Below are 3025 nucleotides of genomic sequence, written 5' to 3' on the forward strand. Positions count from 1 at the left end.
GAAGAAGAAGAAGAAGAAGAAGAAGAAGAAGAAGAAGAAGAAGAAGAAGAAGAAGAAGAAGAAGAAGAAGAAGAAAAAAAAAATATATATATAGCCATATATACATATAAATAAATAATAAATATAAGTTCCAAGAACAAATAGAAATTGTCTTTCATAATGCTGAATTTGGATTGTTTGTTGTCTCTGTTGATGATAATGTTGTTTCTGTAAGCTGAGCTAACTGTGGTTGGCACAGCTCAGAAATATTTGGTGGCGGAGCGTCTTTCTGGCCGGTATCAGGGCCTCGTTTTGGAAGCGACGCACCGGTTTCAGCTCCGTTTGAATTGCCTCTCGTCAGCGCGGGATGACTTCGTCTCGGATGTAAAATGGACACGAGTTCTTGTCGGGCGACTTTGCTACGGAAAACGTACACGAGCGGGTTGAAAGCGCAGCTAGACAGCGCCAAGAATATCGCAGCACCTTGCAAGAACGGGTGAATGTCCTCAGACTTGAGCAACACCGAAGATTCCAGTACTATGATGACGAAATATGGAAGCCAACACACGACGAACGTTGAAACGACCAACATGCTCGTAATGGCTGCCTTCCACTCATCACGGTGCCAGAGTAATGAACTAGTCCGGCTCGATGTGCTCAGTTTGCGGCTGAGAATTATTGGTGCCGTGCTGCTTCGCCGCCTACTACACCTTAACGGAGTCTGTGACTGTTCTTCTCCATTCGTAGGTATGACGCTATTGCGTCGCGCTCGTTCACTATTGTCCTTTGCCGCACGAAAGATAACCACATACACCCATAGCATGACCATGAGGGGCGTTACAAAACATATCAGCGACAAAAACAGCGTGTAAGTCCGATCTGAGTAATGGGGGCTGCGCCAGAGAACTGTGCAGGAGTATTTTTCAGGTTGGTACTCGAAATGGTTCCAGCCGACCAAGGGAGGTAACGAGGCCACTATGGCCAATAACCACACACCGATAATCATCATTGTGGCTCGATGTGTTGTGATCCTCATGTTGTAATGAAGGGGGCTAATGACGGCGCAATATCGATCGATGGAAATAACGACCAGCGTTAGGGTGCTGGCGGCGAAGATAAGGTTCATGAGAAAGCCGGTCGACTGGCACCAGATACCTTTGAAGACCCATTCTTGGGTGATGGTCGTGACGAAGACAAACGGCATGACGAACATCGTGTTCAGTATGTTGCAGCAGGTCAGGTTGAGAATGAACCGGTTGGAAATGGTCAGTAAAGATGGCCGCTTGTAGAACACCAGACAGACGAAGAGGTTTCCAGCTAGACTAGCAACGAAAATACAGAGCACAGCGAAAGCTGTGAAACCGATTCGCAAAGTCATCAGAGACGAATCGTCTTGCCAAAATTGGTTACCACTGACGCCTTCACCGTTCAGGAAAAGGGTGCTGTGGCTGTTGTTGCTGTTGGTGTTGCTGCTGTTGTGGCTGCCGTTGCTACTGTTAACATGACTGCTGCTGATGCTGTTGTTTCCACTGTTAATGTTGGCTGTGACACTGCTAGAGCTTACATTAAGGTTTAAACCTAAAATCACGTTCCGTAATGAAACATCACTCGTAAGATTAGAATTTAAAAACATGGCGCAACGGCGACTTTAACATAGAATTGTTCCGTGTTTACTGGGTTTTTTAAAGTAGTTTTCTTGTTTCTTTTTTAAGTTCGGACATATATTTATATATATATATATTTATAAATTTGAACGATATATCAATATATATATACACACACAGACACTCACATAAATATATATATATAAATATACTATTTTCTCATATATTTTACATATCTTATAAACTCCATGAGTTGTCGTTTATATGCATATATAACATGGATTTTATTGTCAGTAAAAAAAATAGCTTAACACTGAATGTCATTCAAAGAAACCATTCCATTTTTGAAATGAGATTCCTAACGTCAAGACCCAGTAGACATTGCTACGGGATTTAAGCACCGGTACAACCATTTTAACCGTTTTAAGTGTAAATTCCTTTGTAAGCTTCCTGAAGGCTCCATGTTAGGCCGTCATTACATAAGTTGGGTTTGCTGCGGCATAAGAGTTTCCGAAAGTTACTAAGTTTCCAGCGTGTTCGGATAGCAGATGATATCTGTAAAGAAAAAAAGAAACAAAGCAAAATATTAATATATAATTAATGATAAATATCGCTTTCAAATTTTGGCACAAGGCCAGCAATTTCGGGGCAGCAGTAGAAGAAGAAGAAGAAGAAGAAGAAGAAGAAGAAGAAGAAGAAGAAGAAGAAGAACAACAACAACAACAACAACAACAACAAAAACAAGAATGAATGAATGAATGAATGAATGAGTGGGAATGAATGAATGAATGAATTAGAACCAATGCCTGTGTTTATATTGACATAATGACCCTTCCAAGACATAATTTCACATCAAGAATCTTGCAAAACAAAGACAAAAAATATATAATATACACATGGGCGGACAGACGAATGGACGATTGAATGGACGAAGGGGCGAACTGACGGACGGACGGACGGATGGACGGATGGACGGACGGATGGATGGATCCATGGATGAACGGACGGATGGATGGATGTCAATGTTCTAGTAAGACTACTTTCCAGACACTGACGGTACTTCTTAAAGAGCAACAAATAACAGAAGGTGCAGCAGCAGCACCGGCGACCGTAAAAACTGCAACTATAGCGAATGCACTTCACATAGCGAGTGCACCCAAGCGTGAACGAGCAAACCATAGAAGTGGCCGTATTCCATTGTCACAGACGCGCTTCATTAGTCAACCGCAGTAACCACAGCAAGAAGAACGGAAATCTCCGCTGATTGTCAATGACCGGTTGCAAAACACTCTCACACACACGCGGTCACGCACACATACACATACGCACATATGCTAACATACACAAATTCATTATATACTATTATATATTCATATATATATATAACAAATTTAAAGAATATTTTAATATTCACAGCATCATTCTAATTTTTTGAAATATGT

The 3025-nt window shown here is 41.5% G+C and overlaps 1 protein-coding gene across 1 annotated transcript; it reads right to left on the reverse strand.

The window, feature by feature from the left end:
- Window positions 1-74: 74 nt before the first annotated feature.
- LOC106883221 (G-protein coupled receptor 161) lies at window positions 75-2135 on the reverse strand. Its single transcript, XM_014934144.2, has one exon. The coding sequence runs from the start codon at window positions 1610-1612 to the stop codon at window positions 155-157; it is 1458 nt and encodes a 485-aa protein (XP_014789630.1). The 5' UTR covers window positions 1613-2135; the 3' UTR covers window positions 75-154.
- Between the last annotated feature and the right edge of the window lie 890 nt (window positions 2136-3025).

The sequence above is a fragment of the Octopus bimaculoides genome, unplaced genomic scaffold (genome assembly GCF_001194135.2).
Source record: "Octopus bimaculoides isolate UCB-OBI-ISO-001 unplaced genomic scaffold, ASM119413v2 Scaffold_277302, whole genome shotgun sequence".
NCBI lineage: Eukaryota > Metazoa > Mollusca > Cephalopoda > Octopoda > Octopodidae > Octopus > Octopus bimaculoides.

Coding starts and splice junctions, on each gene's coding strand:
- LOC106883221 (XM_014934144.2), bottom strand. CDS start 1,612: ATGTTTTTAAATTCTAATCTTACGAGTGATGTTTCATTACGGAACGTG.